Consider the following 22650-nt stretch of genomic DNA (forward strand, 5'->3'; position numbering starts at 1 on the left):
CTCCATGACTGAATACATGCATTGTGCTGTTTTGTGCAACTCCACCATTGGGCCCAATCACTTTAACCCTTAGATTGCTGTTCAAATGCAAACAAATAACCTATGGCATAAGTACAGAAATTAGTAAATTGTTTCTATGATTACCTATACGTTACTTGAATAACATTGACAAAAGAAAAAAGAAATCACCAATCAACCAGCCGATAAACAAATGAGGAAAACATCCAAAATAGTTGAGGTGGTTTACTTTGCACAGTCAGGCAGAAAATGAAAATTTTAACTACTACAGTTAGAAAAAATTAAGTCAACTCCTCACACTTGCGTGAATACGGCCTTTCCTTTACCTTATTGGAATCCTGGATTATCTTCACATTGTCTGCTCCGAATTTATCTGCGTAGAGCTTGAGCAGTCTTTGGGAAATCTCAGAGAGGCCTGTCAGCTTAGGCTCTTTATAAATGTACTCTTTACCTTCCTCCTCTTCAAAAAAGCCCTAAGGGAGAGACATAATGAACCACCAACTTTTTTAGGGAACTCAAATCGCAAATCACAAGCAAAACAAAAACTCTACTTAAACAATACACCCAGTCTTCCGTTGTCATCCAAGCCATTGATTAGCACCCTATAAAATTCACAATCAGAATATGTCAAGTAAAGAAAAAAAAATATCATGTTAGAATCAGTCGTTAATGAAACACTGCTGAACAGGCTAAAGACCCTTGTGAGATAATCGTACACATGGTTTTCTCTGTAGAAATCAGTGGTAAACCCTGCTTGCATATATTTTGGGAGAAGAATGCCCTCTTGTGGCAGCCTGAGGTAGAACACAGAGTCTGAAGTAATTTTTGGCCTTTTTAAATAAGGTCTTCTGCATAGGAAACTAGCATAGGAAACCCTGCATGTCATGGAACGGTATCTAATGCTATGCATTGATATGAGTCCCGTGTCATGTTAGATGCAAAGCTAACATACTTTGGATCGTTGTCATCACAGAAATGACATATGGTATGCTCCCAAGTACTATTTTTAAAATGACTGTAATGTGTTTTTAGAGGCCCGAAGCAACTTACGCAATTTCATCACTCAGTTGACTTTACTAATAGATCTTTTACATTCTTGCAAAGCTAGAATTGGGATTCAAAATAGTAACCACGCCGTCATTTTTATGCCATAGGTGCAAGTAGGTTTTAGCCTCTACTAATTATAGTTGTCTGATTTGAAACTGTGGGAAGGTAGGATTTCATTATCTGAGGATCACTCATAACTCCTTCCTTTTGAATAGATACAGGTGCATCTTTCCTGTGGGACTCATGTGACCTCAGAAGACTAGGTAAAGTTGGGAGTTAAGAGTCCCAGCGCATACGGTTTTCTCCTGACTGCAGAATTTACCTCATGGAAACGGCTTTCGAGGGCCAAGTGAAGATACTGCAGATCAGAAAAGTCTTAGCTGTGCTTTCTTTGTTTTTATCATTTTTGACTAAAAAAAATTCATTTTATGTAACAACAAACATAGATAATCTTGTTGGCTCATGTGAGGTGATCTAAGAATAATGATCAAAATGCACATCTGTCCAGGTGTGACCACCATGAGCTGTGTACTTTGTATCCTAAGTGGGCAGCAAGTGAAGATGAAAATCAAGGCACATTCACCAGCACAGGCTTTGTCAAGCGTTTCCCAAAATTGATGTTGGGTTTTTTAAAGCCAGAGAAGGGTCTTTGTTCAACAGGGCACGTTCAGTGTTTAACACAGTGCTGGTCTTTAGGGAAAACTCACTCCACATTTGTCGAATGAATAAACAGGTGAATGAAATAATTCTCAGAGGGCATACATCTAAAAAAAAGGTATATTTGCACCAGGTATAGCTAGAAAAGATTCTATGGATTTTAATCAAGATGTTTTTATTGAACGATTTCTTTGAGACTGTTCATGACCAAAACCAGCTGAATATTTGAGTGTCCTGACCCCAAACTGCTTTAAGAAGTGACTTGGAGTGTCGTGAGCGTGAAAAGCACCTTGCGGTCTTTCCTCAAGACTTGGTAGGGGTAAGTGAGGTCTGGCTCAGTTCCCACATGACTTCCAGTCTGCCATGATTTCTCTGTTGCTGTCTTTGTGAAGATTTGTCTGATTCAAGGTCAGAAGTTAGTAGCTAAATTGACAGACTGACACATGAGAGAGATACGGCTTCTGAGGCCATCAACCAGCACCTCCACAGGGCAAGAGCCATAGAAACTGACAGCTTCCTTTTCAGGAAGAAAAATGTCTCCAAGTTCCAGGAAAAGATTTTCTCACCACGGTGTGAAAACCAGCACAAAGGGACATTTCACTGCAATTTTTTTCCTCTAACAGATTTCTGAATCCAGGGTTAGCCAGAAAGGAAGGGTGGGAAGCAGGATTTTCTTGTCATTACTATGACCGCATGGCCTTGGTCATGAACTGTGACCTCCTTTCAACCCTGCTCCTTGATCTGGGGGATGGGAAATGGTACAGACTCAGAACTCTACTGGAAAACCCCAAGAACAGTGCCTGGTACACAATAGGCCCTTGGTGTGTGTTGGCTGTGATGAGAAGGAAAGCGGTAACAGAGAACATTCTGGGTCACTAGAGCAATTTGAGCTCTGTTTAACATTTGGGGAACACCGTTTCACTGTTTCGAGTGCTTAAAAATACATACCCTCAGCTTCTCTTGCACGAACTCTACAATTCTCCTCATTGTAAAAAGTCTACTGGTGTTGATTTCAATATTTTGGTAAGCGATTACTCAGAAAAAAATTGTGATTATTATGTATGTAGCCTGGAAATATCAACCTGTTGGGCCTGTCTTCCAAAATAAGGAGAAAGGAGCTGGAGTAGCAGAATTAAAAATTTAATCGGCTGTCTTCCTGGGATCGTGGAAGAGCTTTTGGAGCCGGATCAACGGCAGCTCTGAAAATATTTGGAATGTGCGCCTACTTTTCACCTAGGGAATCAATCAAAGCACAGCCCACTGAGCCACAGGACATTGTCTTAAGTTCCAATTTCAGCTCTATGAAATACATGATTTATAATGAGAGACCTAGATGATGAAAATCCATGGGCAGTTCCTGTTTTGTTTTAATCCCAAGGTTATGAGTAGATTGCATTTCAGAGCAGTGGGAAATGTACATTTCCCCTGCTAGTTTGATTTTCTAAATGTCACTGTACAATGTGATAAATGTTCTGATCAGTTATCGTTAGGAAATAGCACATATTCCAGTTAAACAAGGACTTTGAATCAGTAGAGTTAACATGCATAGATTATGAAACTGGAAGGCAATAGATTATGATAAAAATGCACTTCAGTAAGCTGAAGACAACTAAAATAGACTCTTGGACTCCCTCTTAGGTGTTTTTGCAGGTTTTCGCAAATGACCTTGAATCATCATTGGGATGTCAACTATAAGTGCCCCTGCCATTGTATTTAAGTAATTCAAAATTCACAAAGGAACGCATCTTAAAAGGAACCTTATGTCTAAATGTGGGTCAGAAAGTATTAAAAATAGGCTAAATACTATGAGAAGAGAAGCTCCAAGAAATGTTTTCATATAAATATAAGTCTTTCTTTCTATACATATTTTGTATACTTATTTTACGTATTAAAATGCACATTTTATATCAATGGTTTTCATATAGGTGGGGAGCCACAAGGATGTATCACAATCCAGAATGGAGAAGGGTTTTTGTTTTGTTTTTAAACTATACATGCACCTTCCCTCCTCCCCTTAATCTTTTCTATCAAGATTCTGAGATACATCTGCACCCATGTAGGCATAACTGAGAATCGGGGACTCTATATCCTTTGGTCAACAGAAGAAAATTTATCACAGCCTTTGATTTATTCATTCTGGGAGCATCTGATGTTTTAAGTTATGCAATGGGCATTCGCTTGCTTCCTTACATGCTAAATATCAGAGTCTAAGTATTTCATTGATTACAGCTGATGTTTGATTACTACTGTTGTTTCATTACTCTGGAAAGGAATACTTTAGGGACACTTTCGAGGGTGCTATATATGGGCTGCTCTGTGTAAAATTATTCCCAGAGTCAATGATGCCAGGTGTCGCATTAGAAAATTCAAGCTATGCAAGACTTGCAATTTTAAGACTCCTGCCACGAAAGAACAGTTTCCAACTTGTCTTCTATTGTCTGGCTCATTACAGACATAATATTAACTACTCTAGCCAATACCATGTAAAGAAAGCACAATCCACATGGGACACTAAAATACCCAAAGGCCTAGTGAAGGTGAAGAGCCAACTGCATATTATATTCCCATAATCTTTGCAACATGATTGTGAGACATGCCAATTTGGATATTAAAAATGAATTTTACAGAGACATAAAGTACCATGATGAAAAGAGATTATTTCTGACTATGGGGATTATGCTAATCAAGTAGTTAAGACTTTATCTTAGATCTTTGGAACCTTCATTCTGTACACGTTCAGGGAAATGTTCATATCTAGTTGGTATTTCTTTATCATCAAGTGTAAATTGATGTGCACCGTCTGCTTCTGCTGAATATCATAGTTCATATACTCCATTTGGTATCCTGGGACAGGTATTTGAATTTCATTTGATGACTGAGGCTCTAAATGGCTGTGTATCAAGACGACTCGTTAGTTTTTGTTCAAAGGCAGCTGGAGTTTGAGCTTATAATGTACCATGCCTTGGCTTGCACTCAGGTCTGCAGATTTAACAACATTTTTAAGCTCAGGTTGGAATTTTTAATAAAAGACAATTGAGAATATTGGTGGCACATATTTAAAAAAAAAAAAAGGCCAAATGTGCAATTAGCACTCGTTATTGAGAAATCTGCAAAAAGAACAAAGTTAGATCATTTGAAAGTAGCTCTTCCCAGTTCTTCCCCCAACCTCCCCCCCCAGTCTATTTAGTACAAGGGTTTTCAAGTATTCTTTTAGTAGGTGAGTTAAGGACCCATGACCCCCATTTTATAAATGAAGATAGAAAATCTTGGTATGGACATGGGGAGGGCTTAAAGAATTACAAAAAAGTATGTTGTGGTCAGATGAGCAGAGCCAAATGTGGACAGGCAATGTGTGGATAATGAAAGTGATTTGTTTTTCCAGCTTAATTAGCAATAATTATGTTGAATTATGGTGAATAATTTTTGTAGGTAAAAAATGTATGACTATAGGGGCACCTGGGTGGCTCGGTGGGTTAAAGCCTCTGCCTTCAGCTCAGGTCATGTTCTCGGGGCCCTGGGATAGAGCCCTGTATCAGGCTCCCTGCTCAGCAGGGAGTCTGTTTCTGCCTCGCTCTCTGCCTGTCTCTCTGCCTACTTGTGATCTCTATCTGTCAAATAAATAAATAGAATCTTTAAAAAAATATATGACTACAGGCACTTTTACATGGTTCAAAAATGGAAGAAGATTCTTTGGTGTCACAGAGCTTTAGGTGCTGGCGTGTTTCTGCCTCTGCTGGCTTTCCAGAATTTCTTACATCACTTCTCTCTGAATCTTTAGGAGACCTAATCTGCCCTACTGGCTTAAGGTTTAGTCCACTGGTCATCTTTTGCATTGGGCATTAAGACCATCATGGCTGAGAATTCTCATCACTACAGAGAGCCCTGTTTCTCCACAATACTTATGTGGAAAGGAACAAGGTTCTTTCAGGAGCCTGGGAAGGTGCCTATCAATGGCAACAACTCCAACTTCTAAAACTCTGACCACCACGCCCGTCTTCATCAGTTGCAGTTCCCAGTGGTCTGAAATGAGCAGATATCTCTAATACTAAGTCTGTCTTACACGTACTGCAAATATGTGGTGCTCATATTTATCTGGGTGTGCACACAAGGGCACGTGTGTTTATGCAGGTTTTTAAACCACATTTACCTTTGTGTAGAATGATAATATACGTGAAAAGTAAACGATACATTTTTGTAATTCAGATAACTGGAATAAATACAATTTAGTTCAAGAAATGCCGGATGACTCCAAAATGAAGGGAAGCAGGATAATCTCACCTTTTTACCAAACGTTGATTTGCACACAAAAAGTTAAGGTTCAGTATGACTATATGGAGGGAAGTGTGAGGATATTAGAGCATGCCAACAGAGAAGAGAACACTTACCACAGCCTGGAACCATCAAGACCAAAAGAAGGAAAGAGTAAATGTCTGCATTAAAATCTGGTAGGAAAAGAGCAACATTTGTTTCTACCTGTTTAGTATCCCTATATTAGAGACCGACTGGAGAAACCATCAGGTGGGCAATTGGGCTTTCAAGACTGGACTATTCGTGTCAACTTACTACTTTTTCTTTGGAAGGATTGTAGATTTGAATCTTATTTGTCACTTCCTTGCTGCTCAGTTAGCCTGTGACCATTCCCTGAATACCCTGTCTTTCCCTCTGCCATCCCTCAACACACACATTTCCTTTCCAATGGGCTGTTCCGCCACTTTTCTTGTCAATGTTTCACCAAGGTCAAATATTGCTTATTTTTTTCATGATTTTCAAGATATCATTCCCTTACCTCCTTCATCCTCCCCTGAAGCTTCCCCCATTTTCTCCTTGCAAGGTACACCATCACTTCAAGGTACACTACACATGTAGACATGTGTAGACCCCACACATATCTACATTTAGTCTGTATCTGTGGACTGTCTCCACTAGTTTTGGCTATCTCTGCAATCCTGGTGCTGCTATGTGAGGAGGAAAATCTGAGTTGGATGAACTCATTTATGGTAAGTGGATAATGGGTAATACTTCTCTTTCCAGGTAGAGAACAGCTACTCTTTATTAATTCAGAAGTTAGTTTTTAAGCTGCCTTTGGCAATTAGGGGAAAACAGATGTTTTTCTAAAGACTTTAATGGCAAGCAATATGGAATGACCATGCTGGATTTGACTTCTTCAGCTACTGCCTTTGAACATTCTGAGGAGAAAAAGAAGCTATCGGCAACACTGTCTTATGTGAGGGAAAGGTAGGAAAGGAAACAAGGCAGAGTCATATGAAAATAAAAGGATGGAATGTTCATGCACCCAGGTCAGAGTCCGAGGTATGCCTGCTGCACTGTCATCATGTTATAAGCCTTCTTGAAAAGAAGCAGAATGGTGCCTGGGTTTGCTCCACTTAAAGCACTGCTCAGAGACATTCATAATTAATAGAGAATATGTTACTTAATTTTCTGGCTAATGCTTTGGCTCACTAATATTATTATTCTGGTTCACTGCAAAGGTGGGAAGCCGGGCAAGACAATGCAACGGTTATACTGACCTACAATATAGAAAAAAAAAAAAATACAGTGTTCTGCCTGGAATCAGTGGTAGTTGAGAAGGAGGAGAAAAGAAAATGCATGACTGTAAGGTGAAAGGACTTTGACATGGTGGAGGCCCTAGGAATTCTTTATTTCCCAGAATGTTATGAATTTCATTCCTCAAAACATGTTCAATTTAATTCCACTTTAACATAGGATGTGAAACTCTAATTAGATATTTGGGGTTAACTGGGAAGAAGATGATGCTGAAAAATAAATGCTCTCTTTCTCCACGAAGTTAGAAATCATGGTTTAACTAGATTTGTATTAAGACCCCTGGATCTCTCTGCCCATTTGTTCCCCAGTTCACTGCATTCCCATGGAAAAACATATGACCCTCACATCCATACATCCCCTCAGACATACCCAGATACACCCGCATTTTCTCAATCCATTGGCATGTGGAGTTTGATGTCTCATAGAGAATCAAAGACAAAGTTTCATTGTTTAACAGAATGTAGAGGCCACATAGCTTCTGTTGAACTTACCTGCCCATAAAATGCCACACGATAGTAGCGACCAAACAGCCGTTTCTCTGAGTTGACCACCTCTGCAACTTTCAGGTATGACCGATGAATGTCGTAGTAGAGATCTGATAATTTCTGAAACCATAAATCAAAGGGTTTCATGAAGGTGATGCTGACACAAAAAACAGAGTTTCCCTTTTTTGAACATTGTAAGTAAGTCACCAACTTAAAGCAGGATGTTTTGACCAAAGTCTGGCCTCAGAAAACGTACTTTGAAATCTCTCTGCTTTTCAAAGACAGCGATGATGGGTTTGTTGACGTCAGCAATGAGTTCATATCGCTCAGACTTCCAAAGAAACTCCACACACATGTAGAGCTGTTCCACCAGGATATTCTGTAATTCCCCAAACCAAAATGAGATTTTACACGATTGTGTAAACACAGTGTACACATTGTGGTTCACCCCTGAAACTTGTTTTCAAAACCTTTAAACTGTCAGTTTTCTTTATAGCAGGGCTGCTATGTCCCCTTTGTTACTGGCATTTACACCATCCTGGAAGGGATGGTGGTATCTTCTTGGATTCTTCTCTTTCCATCACTGAATTCATCCTTCAAATCTGCTAATTTGAATCTACAAAATACCTTCAGCTCTGTCTAGTCCTTTCCCTTTCCATGGTCCCTGCCTTAGGTCAAACCCCTCTTCCTTTACTTCCAGACCCCATAGTGGTCTTCTAGTAATCTGTTTTCCACTCTGGTCCATCCTATGTGTTGTTCTCCAGGAATCTTTCTTTCTAAAACGTAAATCTGATCTCAAGCTCTCCACCGCCCTAGACCTTTGTAGGAACTCCAGTGTCTCTGAATGGCCATCCAAACTCTCTGGCATGGCACTGAAGGAGCTCCACAGTCAGTCCAACCCCCCACTTGCCACCGACTTTGCACTTTGGTTATAGCATCCCGTACCACTTCACTCTCCGAATACTTTTGCACCTCCGCACATTTACCTATGTTGTGGCTGCAGCTACAAGAACCTTATTTTCTCATTTGGCATCTTCAAGTCCCATCAATGCCAAGATCCCGTGTAACAGTCTGGAGAGCTTTTTCATGTATGTCCTATCCATCTGCATCCCAGTCACTGTCACTTAAAAAGTTTCCCTTTAATTGCCTAGATTTATAGTTGTTGGGTCTTGGGCTGGCTAGTCCCCACCCTGAAAAAATTTGTCCTTCTCAAGATTCTAAGCTCTTTGAAAGTCAGCGTTATGTCTTATTTATCTTGGTCCTCCACCCTGAACTCAGTGCCTCACCTATACTAGTGGTTTAAAGAATATTCAGCTGAATCAAAATATATCCTCACTAAAGCAAGTGGATAATATTGTAGGAATCTTTTCAACAATGTCTTTGAAGAAAAGATTCTTAGATGTTATTTGAAATAGTTAACAAATATATTGTTGCATTTACTGTTTGTTTGCAAGGTATACGAAATCAACATTAACTATATGAATTTTAAGTAAAAATCCACCCCAAAACTTGCTTTCTGTACCCTTTTTTTTCCCAATCTATGTAACATTAAAATTTAAGCAATTAGCTGGTGAAATATTTTATTTACTTGATGAGGGAGCTCTGTTTTCTTTATCAGAATTGTTGCTATGTAGATTAACACTAGAAAGCTTATTTTGAATTAATAAATAATAACCATGGTTTGCAAATCAAAAGGTTTTTTGCAGAAACCAGTTAGGCTTTCTGTTCAAGTGTATTTACAAACAAACTTTCTAATGCACTAAAAAGCTGTGGCCAGCTCACAAAATTTTCATCATCCCTTATGACATTTACCAAAGGACCAATGACTTCATATCTTATAGAAGGGATGACATTATATATTTGGGTCCGTCTTAGAGAAATAAAGCTTAGTTTAAATATTCATTGAAAATTATGCTTTATCAATGGAATTTGAGGTCTATTAATCTCAGCTTAATTTTAGCCCGCCTTTCACTTAACCTAAGTCTTATTCTTCAGTAATCTGATTTCTGAATAACATTTTCTCCTCCATATTTAGCTTAATGTAACAGTTCAATGCATCTTTTTACTCAGTTACTGTACGCTAGATTATATTGATCTAACCTCATTGTACGGTGTGTCTTGCATTCCCGAATCTTCTTTCATTGCTCCTTCTTCTTTAATATTTGGTGTAATGCTCAGGAAAGCTGGCCAGCCCATAGAGAACATGCCTTGAGTGGACCAACAAAATGTGACATTATTATTTTGATTCAAATCTTGTTTGGAAAAGATAGTGCCTTTCTTCATGACGTTACAAGTGGTAGTACAATAAAACTCACACAGTCAGTGAGATGGGTAGATAATTCTGTTGATAAATATTCTTTTCCAAGGCAACCAATCATCCTGTTTTATAAAATTGTATAATTTTTCAGATGACATTTTCTTTTAGAAGCTGGCATGGAATCATGGACAGAATATAGAATTTGAAGATAGATATGGTTCTAATATTCTAATTTAGCCAGACTTTGAGCCTGCTTCTCTCCATTTGCTAGGCTGAAGATGTTAATATCTATCTCAAAGGATGGTTGAAGCGATTCAAAACATTAATATTTGAGAAAACACCTGGAATGATCAGTGCATTATGGAAATAATGCCCATTTCTTGCAAATTTTCACTCTTATGCATTATCTAGAAACTTTCTTAAAATTTCCTAGCACTGTGACTACAAGATAAGAAGGAAAAGATCTGGCTCTACAGATAATATATAAAGATAGTTGGTCATGGGCCATGTCCCCGGAGGAAGGACTGGAACTGAACAGTGGGACATTTGAGTAGTCAGGAGCACAGCTTGGAGTGACAGACCAGCCCTTGAACTTTGATCCCATCACAAGCTAACCATGCACCCTGGGTCGGATTGTATCACTTCTCTTGGTTTTCTCACTTGAAAACAGGAGGCCCTAATAGCACCTAACTCAAAGACACATAAGAGGCAACTAATGGAGATATTGCCAGTATAAAGCCCAGTGTGGTCCCTTACATGGAACACGTGCTTTTAAAATTATAGCTAATACTTCTGTGAGGTTTCCATTTTTAATTATCAGCTCATGAGCTATGTAACAAAATGATCACTCCCCAAATGTGCTTGAAATTATAATTAGAATAGTTTTTGCAATTTAATCCTTGCATTAAAAATTCTACTTCCCGGGGCGTCTGGGTGGCTCAGTGGGTTAAGCCTCTGCCTTCGGCTCAGGTCATGATCCCAGGGTCCTGGGATCGAGCCCGGCATCAGGCTCTTTGCTCAGCAGGGAGCCTGCTTCCTCCTCTCTCTCTGCCTGCCTCTCCGCCTACTTGATTTCTGTCTGTCAAATAAATAAAAAAAATCTTTAAGAAAAAAAAATTCTACTTCCCTACTTTTTAACATAACAATATTCCTTCTGTAATTAAACATATATTAAAATATATGACAACCCACTAGTAGGGATATATAGCAGAGAAAGTCATGATATATTTTTTGCAGGATGATGATTATTACAGTTGTACTTTCTGGAGTTGTTTTTCTTTGCCTGTATTCTTATTATGTGTACATTGTATTGAAGGGGGTACTTTATTCCTCTGATTAAGAAACATCATAATATAAAAGTATATTGAGGACTTCAGATATATACCAATGGATATGAATATATGTTAATGCATCATAAAAATCATCTTTCTTAGAGCTTACTAAACAAATACGTTCTTTTCTCAATGGATATTGAGATGGACTCAATGGAGTCCAATGTTACCTTAGGTCTGGAAATGGGTATTTAACATGTTTTGAATATTAAAGATTCACACAATATTTTGGGATGTAAGTTTCCACAATTTCTCAAACTGACCCCTAGTTTTATCTGATTTTTTCAATTTTGTTTTTGTTAGAATTTAAAATCATCTTTATGGAGCTGTATGGTATCTGATTATGATACAAAATAGATGGGGAAGAAGGTACATTAGACAAAACAGTGATGAGTTTGATGACGTGCAGATAAAAAGGCAGCTAAATCGTAAGTGTGAAACTAAGCAGGAAGATCCCTGCATTTTAGTATGGACAGGAGCCATGATGCCAGGTCTGGTCTCCTCCTCAAGTAAGTGACCTCACTGTCTCACCTTTCATTTTAGTCATTTGGTCAAATGCCTTATTTGGAAAAGCCACTGAGATTCTTTAGAAAATATATGCATATTTAAAAGAACAAGGGATTAATTATGCTTCCAAAATATTGTAACTGGAGTCTATTTACCGTTTGCTCAATTATCTTGATTTTAGTATCTAAGGATTTGTTTCTGTTTTTCTTACACTGAGCTTTCCACTACATTTTGAAAGTTAAGAGAGCACTAGGAAATAGATCACAGGCCATAACCTTTGGGTTTGAACAAACTTTTGTAAGAGAAAACAAGTTAAATGGATTAGCTATATTGCTAAATGTTTTACAAAAAGTAATTCTTCAGTTATTGTTACAAAACCTTTCATCAAACTTTAAAGATGACATATTCTTCATTAAAGGGAATCAATACTATAAATTATTATGTGTTGCAAGTTTTTTGAATCGGTTTAGGCTTTTATTTTTTTATTTTTTATTTTTTTCGGTTTAGGCTTTTAAAAAAGAAAACGGAATATGATGAATATAGAGTCCTGCATATACATTTTTGGCATTCCTTGTTTTGAATGAGTTTTCTTATTACATTTCAAAATTAAAATAGATTTCTCTTGCAATTTTAAACAATTTTAGAATAAAATCCCAAGGGCAAACTAGTATGCAGATTGGTAGCAAATATGGCTATGACTCGTAATCCTAAATATTGGATAAGATGCAGTTCTCTATGCTGAGAAGTTTTCATTTCTAAACTTCATACATTTGGGTAGATTTCGGAATGGTAGGAGCTTCGAGCTTTTATGAGTGGTAGTTGTGAAGGTCTGAGATAGTTTTTCTTTCAAGAATACATTTCACAGTTCTATCAAAGTAGACTTTAAGCAGCAATGGAATTTCTTTTGCACTGTTCCATGGGGGTAAAGGAGTTTATGTGGGAGAGTTAGGCCACTCACTTCCTCCACCAGGAGCTGTTAGTAATGGGTAGCTATCACAAGGGTGGATATCCTCCGGGAGCAGGGGTGGTGTGCAAATCTTTTCCATTTTCCAGTAACCTATGGTAGTGCGAGATGAGGTTAAGACATTGTTACATGTTAGTGTTAATACAAGCTTATGAGACTATTAATCATTAACCAATGAAACATTCTCATTTTGAACTAAGAGGCTGATGAGTTAGCCTTCTTGTACATAAAATAAACATGATAATGGCCCGAGAGAGCTAAAGTTCATAAGTACTGTATAATTAGAAATGTCTGTGAAAATTAATGTTACTTAATAAAACACAATTGAGATTAATACAACGTAAAATTAATAAGTTAATTGTAACTTAGGTTTCAACATGTCAACTTTTAGACTTTTATCCCTGCACATGGTCGTCTTACCCTTTCTTTTCAGGTATTCTGCAATGAGGGCAGCTATATGGATGTAGCACATCGCAGCCTGTAATAAAAAAAGAAAACCGTTTCAGAGGAAAACACAGTATGGATTTCACTATTCGTCTAATCAGGATGAATCTTCCGGGGTGAGTCAATATTCCATGTGAGAATATGTGGAGGAATCCTTTTAGTTAAAAGAATCAAAAACAGGAATCAATTTGATTTCTAAAAAGTTCACCATCGAGAATAAAATGGGTATTTGGGAAATTTTGTTTGTGTTCATTTGGGTATAGTCTTCAAGTGGGTGAATGAACTGACCTGAAGAATTTTTCAAGAGAAATATCTTCCTTCCTGAATATCTAAGTCTAATGTATATATTTTTAAATCCACAGTTCTATTTCCTTATTAAAACTATAAGCTATAGCATCGGGCCCTAAACTGGGGGTAAAATTAAGCTACCTTCTTACTGTTCCTACTACTGGTAATGGCCCCTTTGGACTATCTACTGCCTCTAAGATGGTCAACACACAAGGTGGTACTTGATTAAATAGTACGGCCTAATGAGCCATGTATGCTCCCGCCAACCACATTATATGGCAATTTTTTAAAAAAGGATTTTATTTATTTAAAGCCTGACCTGTTGAGGGCTCCAAATGACTTCAGCTTTTCCCTTTGAAGGTTGTGGAATTATTTCTCCATTTTCTGGGCTGTCCAAGGAAACTAGAGTTTCTCATTCTTGTCCCACCAAATTGCCTCCAACCGGGGTTTCTGATTGGCTCTATCTCTATCCCAGGATCCCTCATATGTGTTTAGAAAAACTTCAGGTGTTAGGACCATCCCAGATAAATTAATCTCTTCCCCAAAGGGGTATATTTCTGAGAATAAGGCAGAAGTTTCCCACTTGGTGTCCAGAAACCACTTGGGGGCTGTGAATTGCTGCATAAAATTCCGCCCAGTGTTTGAATGGACATAAAAAAGTTAGGTATTGATTTATAACCTTCACACAGTGCACTCTCCTCACATGGCTCATGGGAGCATTAATATTTCCAACACCAGTTCAGGCTAGCTGCAAATGAGGACAGATTACCCCAGCCTGAGATTACTCACCACAGTTGCAAACTTCCCCATCCGAGTCCAATTACAGGGAAGGCGTTTTAAAACACAGAACATTAACTTACATAACTCAGTTTCCAGACATCCTTACAACCATCCTCCTTAGTCTTAGGCTTTCATCCTTCGTTTCTGCATTGCGTATCCTACAATTACAGCTGATACTAACAACTCTGGCCTTGACTTGGTATCCTTTACATGGAGTTGGGCATTCTTGAATCCTACTTGCCAACTTAATGCACATCATATATCATTGGGTCATATCTAGATACATGGAAAAATATGGTAGCCTACTGTAAATGAAAATTCAATTGTCCTGATTAAATGTCCTGATGATTAAATGTCCTGATAAAGAGGACAATACCAGTGGAGGACCGAGCCTTGGCTAATTACCTCAGATAAGTCTCCATTTCTCGCGTGAATCTTGGCCATGCTTTCAAGCCATGTCCTCCGCAGCTCGGGGGTGCTTGCATAGGAGTTTGCCAGACTGTACTGGAGATCCACCAGCATCTCAGGGTCCTTCTCATGCTCCTTCATCTGAGCTGTCGCCATCAAAACAGTCCTTATGCGTTTCGTCAGATCTTTCACCTCTGCTGGGAAGTTGCTGTTCTTTGGAAAACAGAGCACCTGGGTCGTTATCTGTTCTTAATCCCTAAGATAGGTTACTTGAAGTTATGCTATTAATCATGGCTTGGCTTCATAGTTTGGTGCACACTCTATGTTGTTCATAAATATGTACTTTCTTTAGATATGATTCTACATATTGATTGTGGTTGTACACATTTGAACATAAGAACTGCAGTAGACTCCATCTTCTCTGCTCACCTAGCTTCTTCTAGTAAGAGCATCCTGATTGCTCTTTGAAGCTCTCACCTCTCTGGCTCTGGTTCATGTGATTTGAAAGGGTCTACTTCATTTGGGGGCACGGATGTGTAGTCCACCAAACTGGCCTGGCCAATCACCTTCTTCAATCCCTCAAGCCAGTGATTGGTTTAGGAATGATACAAGGTTTAAACAAAGAGATTCAAGTCTGGGACGTTGATTGGCACTACAGAACGAAGTGTTTTTTCTTTTCTTTTCTTTCTTTCTTTCTTTTTAAACAATTTTATTTATTTGAGACAAAGAGAGAGAGCGTGAGCTGGGGGAGAGGGGGAGGGGCAGAAGGAGAGGGAGAAGCAGATTCCCTCTTGAGCAGGCAGTCCCACACAGGGCTCAATCCCAGGACACCAGGACCATGACCTGAGCTGAAGACAGACACTAAGTCAACTGTGCCACCCAGGTGATCTGAGGCACTTTTTCCACTTATGGAATATTCCAATGTCCTCAGGATTTCTGAAAGAGTAAGCTCGTGGGGAGAGCATTTACATTCACTTGTAAATGAAGTAAGCAAAGAGAGGCAAACATCCAGGCAATATGGAAAGGGGACCTGAAAACATGATCATTTTTTTTTAACATAATGATTTTTTAATTAAAAAAACTTTTTTTATTAAATTTTTTCTCAGAAGTATCTGACATACATCACTGGGTGAGTTTAAGGCATACAGCGTGGTGATCTGATATCTATCTATCTATCTATCTATCTATCTCAGGAAATGAGTACCACAATAAGTTCAGCTCACAACCATCTTCTCATGTAGATGAAATACCAAGGAAGAAGGAAAAAAAGGAAAAAGGAAAAGAAAATCCCCTTATGATGACAACTCAGGATTTTCTCTCTAAGCTAACTTTGCTGTATAGCATAGACCAGTGTTAGCTACGGTCATCATGTTGTACCTGACATCCCTAGTTCTTATCTCTCCTACAATGAGAGGTTTGTATCGGTTGACCACCCTCCCCCAATTTCCCCACTCCCTACCACCTGCCTCTAATAACCACAGGTCTGATTTCTTTTTCCATGATTTTCAGGTTTTTTTTTTTTTTTTTTTTGTTAAGATTACACATAAGTGTTAAGATACACATAAGTGAGATCATACAGTATTTGTCTTTTTTGTCTGACTTATTTCACTTAACATAATGTCTATCCATGTTGTCATAAATGGTAAGATTTCTTCAGTTTTTATGGCCTAATGCTATTCTATTGAATATATACACCATGACTGCATTATCCATTCATTCACTGATGGATCCTTAGCTTGTTTCCATGCCTGGGCTAGTGTAAGTAATGCTGCTATGAACATGGGGGTACAGCTATCCTTTCAAATTAATGTTGAAACATTGTTTTAATCCCTGGGCTCAGTCATGCCCTGGACTCTATCCCTGGACTTTTTAGTACTATGACTAAAGAAGTCTTCCGAAATTTCTAAAAGAACAATTCAATAAATTTGGCCAAGAGTAAGATTATAAGAAAATGACTGTATTTCTGGAAGTTTGTGGTTAGTTTTTTTGCTATATCCCATTCAATCACACATCTTGCAAATTCCACTTAACAGATGACAGACTGACAGTGTTAGAACTGATTATTAATTCAAACAAGCAAACTCAACATTAGCACTCAGCTCAAGTCTCAATAAACAAAATACAGAACTTATATTTTTAAATGATTTTGATATTTCACAAAAGAATTCGGTTTAATTTTATTCCTAAGTCTTTGAAAATGCCCACAAAGCATTTCTTACTTTCATCTGCTTGTCTCCATTGGCAAAATTATTGGTAATTGCAAGGGAATGTTGAAACCGAGAGCCTCCAATCCCAGCATCAGCTATTAACTGGCTTACGGCCTTGATGAGCTAGAAGAGAAAAGAACAATGGAACTTCAAAAGTGGTAACTGAGAAATAGCAATTTTAAAGAAATCCATTGGACTGGATGAATACATCTTTGATTTCTCCCTGTGGGTCCCAAGAATAGCATCTTCATGCATTAAATTTTTAGAAGGTCATGTCGTCTAGGGCGTTTCCTATAATTTTAAATATTTATATAAGAAGGTTGCAGGAATCTTGGGATACCTTAAAGAAAGACATTTCTGCAAGGAGAATCTGGTGGGGTTTGGCATTCTAGAGATAGCCTTGGTCTCCCGAGTTGTGTATTCTATTTGATTCTGTTCCCTGGCAGAAGAAAGGAAAAGTCCAAGTGGAGTTACGGACTTTGTTGATTTCTGCCCTCTTCTTCTGAGTGAGAGCTGACTGTGCCAAGGGTCTTCAAGGAGGGGTCTGGTAGAGGAGTTGGTAGCTTTTGCCTTGCAGCCAGGAGGCTTTTATCAGTGCTGGAACAGATGAGTGGTTTTCACAACAGCATTAATGAAACTTGACAGCACTTACTTGTAAGTGAGACCGGACAATTGACTTCTGCTTGTTAAATTCAAAATTCTTCCTCATGAAAAAGTACAGAAGTGCTGATGCTTCAGTCTGTGTTGACCGTGACCTGTGGTTACAGCATTTCAGAACTTCATAGCAGAATGATCCACACAGGTCAGCTGGCCCCTGAAAGAATGCTGAAGGAAACTATGGAAATAGAAGGACTGGTTAAGGGTGGACCATGCTTTCATGTCGCTCTGTTTATGCTCAATTTTAGAATTCCTTAGAACAAAATCCACCTTTTTTTTAAACCTTGTCTTTTTCTTCCATCTGCAAGTGGAAGGGATAGAATTGTATTTATTTAAGTCTATATTAATATTTTTTCCCTAGAAATAATCATTTTCTACATTGTAAGTCTCCCATGCATCAATAACCAGTGACAACCCAGAACTAGAGATTAAGAGCTTTGAAATGCTTTCGATTCACCCAACATTGTTGAAACACAGGGATCCTTTCCTCCATACTGAGAGATGTCAGGATTAATATGCATTTATCATCATCCTTCCCTGAGCTTTCACTGGAACCAGGAGAACGCTTACCTTGCATACAAACAATCTCAAGGAGGCAAACACATGCTTCAGTGCTGTGGCTGACTGGTTGACTTGGAAAAAGAGCATGTAGGTGTCAAAGACCCTCTTCATCATTGAATTTTGACATTCAGATTGTTGGAGCTGCCTCTGGAAATTTAACAAAGAAGTTATTTAGGATGAGTGAAAGGACAACTGTTTTCTTTTGAAAGATATTTATTGTGAACCTACTATGTGGTAGGCACAATTCTAAGTGCTGGAAATTGTAGTGAATAAGGTGATAAGACCTATGTTCCCACTGAAACTTATACAGCAGTGATTGAAAAAAATTATGAAATAAGAAAATAGAGCAGAATGATAAAATATAATAAAAAGTAATTTGGGGATAGGGCTACTCTAGACAGGATACTTCGTCAAGACCTCTTTAATGAATGAACTGATATATGAACTAAAGGAATTGGTTATGGGCAGATCTGAAGGGACTGTTTAGGGAGAGAGAAACAGATAGTACCAGGGACATGAGTTGGGAAGAAGCTTATGAGTTCAAGGTTGAAAAGAAAAAAAAAGAGCCGAGCAGCCTGAGCGTGGGGCATGGGGTGCGATGAGGAGAAGTGTAGAAGATGAGGTCACAGATGAGGTCTCAGAGAGGCTGGTCCTCGTCGGTTTTGATAGGGCCTTGGTGATGTCTGAGATTTGATTGACATTGTCACTGAGTAATAAATAATTAAAATATGGTGTTTGCTTTTCCTATGACCCATGATGACATTTCACCTGAAAGCAGAGCTTTCTTGGCATAATCATTCTGTTTGGTGCAGACTTTATTCAGTGGATCCAACTCTTCTGAGTTCAACCCTGAACATCTATAAGCTCATTAGACTGAGCTAATAGTTTAAATATCTTTATTGAGGTATAGCTGACATGTAATTTCTATAGTTCATCTTTCTAAAATTTTATGTAAATGGAGACATACAATACTAACTTTTTGTTTGGCTTCTTTCGCTGAACATGAGTGAGCAGTATTGTAGTATATGGATATATGACCATTAGAAAAATCCATTCACCTGTTGATGTATATTTGGGTTGTTTTCAGCATTTATTAAAAATAAGGCTTCTATGAATATTTGTGTACACAGTTTTGTGTGACCAAGTGCTTTTATTTCTCCTGGATAAATTCTCAGTGTTGGAATGGCTGATCACACGACAGACACAGTTTTAACGTTTTAGACTGCTATACTGTTTTCTAGAGTGTCTGCATTCCCATCATCAGTGGAAGAGACTTCCAGTTTTTCTATACACTTTCCAAAAATTGGTATGGCCAGTCTTTTTAACTCTAGTGATTCTAATAGTATGTGGTGGTATTATTTCACCCAAGCTACATAAATGACAAATAAGCACACGGAAAGATGTTGGGTCTAGCTGTCATTTGTCTCTCCCCTCAAGACTGAAAAAGTAGAATTACACTTCCCTTAGCTGGGCTTGCCTGAGAGTGAAGCAGGAGGAACAAGGAAAAATGTTTATTATTTGACAATAGTGACGTATGTACGTACGTATATCATTTGAACAGTAGTCAACTTCTGTTAAATTCTGAGTCTCATCTTTCAAATTTTTTTACACTCACGCTTATGTTGATTTATGTAAGGTTAGTTGATTTCATAAAATACTTTAAAAATAGGTTCTTGACGGCGCCTGGGTGGCTCAGTGGGTTGGGCCACTGCCTTCGGCTCGGGTCATGATCTCAGCAGGGTCCTGGGATCGAGTCCCGCATCGGGCTCTCTGCTTGGCGGGGGGCCTGCTTCCTCCTCTCTCTCTCTCTCTGCCTGCCTCTCTGCCTACTTGTGATCGCTCTCTCTGTCAAATAAATAAATAAAATCTTTAAAAAAAATAGGCTCTTGACTTCCTACGACTTTTCTATCTCCCATTTTATGTTGTGAAGATGTTAGAATCAACTTACCTGGTGAATCTGGGTGAAGAGGGATAGCAGGTCCAGAATAGTCAGGCAAACCTCGGTAGCTATATTGGCCTCTGTGTCCACATGGTGCACAATGTCTATTTCATTGGAGTTGCCTACAAAATATAAGGTAGAACATGCATAAATGTCTAAGAAAATTCTTTGTATCCCATAAAGGACTTTTTTCTATTATAACATATTCAATGTTTACTGGTATTTTGTTAAGTAATTGATTAAATCAAGTGTTTTTGTTTGTTCAATTACCTTATTGGCTGAATCAAAAACTCTAGACAGAGTCTTTAGTGGATGCTATAGACAGTTGGTGTCACCCCCGCAGATTCATATGTTGAAGCCCCAAACCCAATATGATGTTATTTGGAGGGGGATCTTTGGAGGTAATTAGCTCTTGAGGGTGGAACCCTCCTGAATGGGTTAGTGCCCTTATAAAAAGGGACACCAGAAAGCCCACCTATCTCTCTGTCATGTGAGGACCCAACAAGAAGGTAGCTGTCTGCAAACCAGGAAGAAGGCCCCCACCAGACATCAAATCTGTTGGCACCTTGACCTTGGGCCTCCCACCTTTCCAGAACTATGGGAAATAAATTTTTGTCGTTTAAGCCACGCAGACTATTAATGTGTAACAACTCAAACTGACTAAACAGTGTGTTTTGCCCTTTTCATATGTCAGCTGTAGACGAGAGTGATCCATTTACCATTTGTTCTTAATTCTTTTCCATTGACACAGGCACTGACAGAGTCACATTTCTCTCATTCTCAGTCTGGGTCAAGTTTTATGCTCCCAGGCTAATAGACTAAACATACAGTCTCTGTGGACAGTGTGCATTAATGGCCATTAAAGGCACTAAAGGTATTTATAGGTGAAGGCACATGTCTTCAAACAGGTAATTCTGGTCATATGCCCAGAATCACTAACATGTACACGGTACAAAAAACACTGGGTCCATTTTTCCTCATTCACAAGCTGGAGTGTGTGCATTATTGTGTTCAAGATGTCACACATGTTGTTTCTAGTACATGGGCAACTTTCTGCTCTTCTTGAAGAGCAGACAATAATCTGGTTGCCAGAGGCCCCATAAGCCTGACAATAGCAAAGTCACTTGATACCAGAAGAGCTATACCCAGCAGATTATACCTAGTGATTCGCCTTTTTCCTTTCTTCTTTATAAGGACACAACATTTTTTAAATCTCCTTCTCTGGTGATTTTTTTTTTCTCTAAAAAAAATTCTCTGGGCTACAGCAAGCCTGAAAAGCAGTAATCTTGGTGGCACACCAAACATTTCCTACATTTCTGAAACATTATAATGCATTTCATATTTTCCACACATCTATAGAAACACTGATCACCATCATGTTCCTATTATTTCTTGTTTACTTACTGGATATGGTGTTGTCTAACATCTGTAAGAGTTTGGGGTTTGAAAGTGCATTTTTGCCTCGAATTATAGGTAAGGTTTGTGATCTGTGCTGCTTATGCCCTTCATGACTGGACGTGGTATGCATCCTGAAAATTAATAGGAAAAAATGGTTAATGTACGAGAGATATGACATATAGGTGTTCAACCAAGTATTCTAGATTGAGTAAAACATAAACAATTTTTAAATAGAGATGTTGCATAAAAATATTGATTATAGATAACATGATAAAAAGGGGTTTTAAGAATACTTTAGGAGAAGTTTTTTTTAAATGAAAAAAAGGTTCAGAAGGATAATTAATACCAAAGTATGATAGAAGAATAATAGATACTGAATTTAATCTGAACAAGCATATTCATTACTGTTTAATGAAATCATGGGATTCCATGGGAAGTTCATGGGATTCTGTCCTGGTAAGGGAGAGAACTAGGGGGTCCCTGAGTGCAGGTACTTTCCAGGCCAAAGACAATGGCCGGCAGTGGCTCTCATTTGATGTCTCCTTGGCACTTCCACCTGGGGAATGAGCCAGTGTTATGCAGAAGTAGGAACACTTCCCATTCTTAACTTTCATTTAAGCTATCTTTTGGCCAAGATAATAAGAACATTTTTTTGAGGAAAGCTGGCAATAGGAAAAACCCTGAAGAGTCAAGCCTATAGATATGGCAATGGTTTTCTCTTGGTGACACTTTTCAAGGCTCATTTGGTTCTGACCAAATCAAACGCTCCAGATGGACTGAGGCCCAGAAGATCTAACTTTGGTTTTCAAGAGCCAGAGGAGTCTTAGCTACAAGAAATAATGGGTCCTGGGCTGTATGGCTTGGACCTTTGGGACTGGTTTATTTCTAGGTTTTGAGTGTATTTTAGTCTGGAAATTCTGGAGGAAAAATCCTGGTTTCTGGAAAGAGAGAGGTGGGAATGGCCAGGACCTGTCTAGATCATTCAGGAAGAAGCCTGAAATCTAACTGACCAAACATCAACAAAACGACAGTGACCTCAGGTACATGACTATAGTCTTTAAACATAAAAAGTCGTTGTTTATAGTTCTCTATTCTATTACCATTTGCGAAACACACCTATTACATTTTCTCATTTAC

The 22650-nt window shown here is 38.5% G+C and overlaps 1 protein-coding gene across 13 annotated transcripts in view; it reads right to left on the reverse strand.

Moving 5' to 3' along the window:
* DOCK10 (dedicator of cytokinesis 10) overlaps positions 1-22650 on the reverse strand; it is a 268794-nt gene that overhangs the window by 10488 nt on the left and 235656 nt on the right. For 6 of the 13 annotated variants that reach the window (XM_045078793.1, XM_045078792.1, XM_045078791.1 and 3 more), the window contains exons 40-52: positions 21520-21644; positions 20125-20237; positions 18186-18323; positions 17611-17793; positions 16971-17081; positions 14749-14964; positions 13252-13309; positions 12826-12924; positions 9873-9979; positions 8029-8151; positions 7779-7892; positions 6108-6113; positions 345-491 (exon numbers count right to left, since the gene is read on the reverse strand). In XM_045078793.1, coding sequence (XP_044934728.1) covers positions 345-491; positions 6108-6113; positions 7779-7892; positions 8029-8151; positions 9873-9979; positions 12826-12924; positions 13252-13309; positions 14749-14964; positions 16971-17081; positions 17611-17793; positions 18186-18323; positions 20125-20237; positions 21520-21644 — 1540 coding nt within the window. The remainder of the gene's footprint in view (positions 1-344; positions 492-6107; positions 6114-7778; positions 7893-8028; positions 8152-9872; positions 9980-12825; positions 12925-13251; positions 13310-14748; positions 14965-16970; positions 17082-17610; positions 17794-18185; positions 18324-20124; positions 20238-21519; positions 21645-22650) is intronic. The other 7 variants (XM_045078794.1, XM_013061562.2, XM_004762926.3 and 4 more) reach the window with 3 other exon arrangements.

Source organism: Mustela putorius, unplaced genomic scaffold (assembly GCF_011764305.1).
Source record: "Mustela putorius furo isolate JIRA1106 unplaced genomic scaffold, ASM1176430v1.1 tig00000275_pilon_pilon_pilon, whole genome shotgun sequence".
Classification (NCBI taxonomy): Eukaryota; Metazoa; Chordata; class Mammalia; order Carnivora; family Mustelidae; genus Mustela; species Mustela putorius.